Source organism: Austrofundulus limnaeus, unplaced genomic scaffold (assembly GCF_001266775.1).
Source record: "Austrofundulus limnaeus strain Quisiro unplaced genomic scaffold, Austrofundulus_limnaeus-1.0 Scaffold272, whole genome shotgun sequence".
Classification (NCBI taxonomy): Eukaryota; Metazoa; Chordata; class Actinopteri; order Cyprinodontiformes; family Rivulidae; genus Austrofundulus; species Austrofundulus limnaeus.
In genome coordinates this window covers 392,247-393,269 of record NW_013952674.1, presented here as the reverse complement: position 1 = coordinate 393,269, position 1,023 = coordinate 392,247, and the positions used below count along the sequence as shown (strand labels likewise).

Genomic DNA, 1,023 nt, shown 5'->3' with positions numbered 1-1,023 from the left:
AAAAACATCAGATTTTAATGTTTTCAACAAATTGCTCTGCAGACTGGAAAATGGACGCCTGCTGTGTGGGAGAGTAAAACCATGTATTTTGTCAGTCACGCCTCTTTTGTATTTGTCATCTCTGTTGTTTTGTTTTGTTTTTGTATTCCATTTGTTACATTTTCACACCAGAGAAGTGAGAGGGAAAAAAATCTCATCTGGTAGCTTTTTTTAATCACATCTGTGAGACTGAGATGTGCCAGCCACTGACACTTTGTATTCATCTGTTTTGCAGGCTTCACAAGAAGTTTATTATATCTCTGCCTCTAAATACAGGTACCAACATTTCCTTATGTGTGTTTCCATGTGTGTGTTTTTTTCTTCCATTAGGTGAACTTGGCTATTATGCAAAAGCAGCTTTCAGAGATGGCCATCGGGCACCCGCGTCAGGCCAGCTCCTGCTCACATCAGAAYGGTTTCTCCGGCGGCGTGGGCGCCCTGGGCATCATGAATAACCGGCTGGCAGAGACCAGCGTGGACAGATAGAGCAAGTTGTGTGGAGATCTTTTTTTTTTTCTGAGATGTAGAAAGCAGACGAGAAGGAGGCAAGTGCGGGCAAAAGGCTGACCTCCCACAGGAGCTAGGAATCCATCTCAGCCCACTTCCCTTTCAGGAACGTGGCCCCGTGAGGGCCAGAGGCTCACATCTGGACCAGAGTGCAGGAATGTTCGCCAGTTTCCATGGTGATTACAATGAAGCCTGCCTGAAGCTTTGAATCTGAGTTTCTTCACTTCTAACGGCAACTTCCACTCATCTGCAGCTCTTAACAGTAACAGTCCTGTCAGTGACTCAGTTACATATTACATCTGACTGTACGCTGTAGTGATRAGAGAAGAATAGCTTCAATAAAGTGGTTGTTTCCTGACTTTGAGTTTTATAGTGGTCTCTAAATAAAAAATAGGATTTGGTTAGAAAATTTAATTTTTTCAAAGGGATCCCTGATTAGTTGTAACATTAGTCTTTATTTGATAAACATTTATTTTA

The 1,023-nt window shown here is 42.3% G+C and overlaps 1 protein-coding gene across 1 annotated transcript in view; it reads left to right on the top strand.

Annotated features, from left to right (window-relative positions):
- Positions 1 to 904, top strand: part of kcnk13b (potassium channel, subfamily K, member 13b) — a 14,039-nt gene extending 13,135 nt beyond the window's left edge. The window contains exon 3 of the mRNA XM_014020913.1: positions 370 to 904. Within this exon, the coding sequence (XP_013876367.1) occupies positions 370 to 525 (156 nt within the window). The 3' untranslated portion in view covers positions 526 to 904. The remainder of the gene's footprint in view (positions 1 to 369) is intronic.
- The last annotated feature ends 119 nt before the right edge of the window (positions 905 to 1,023 follow it).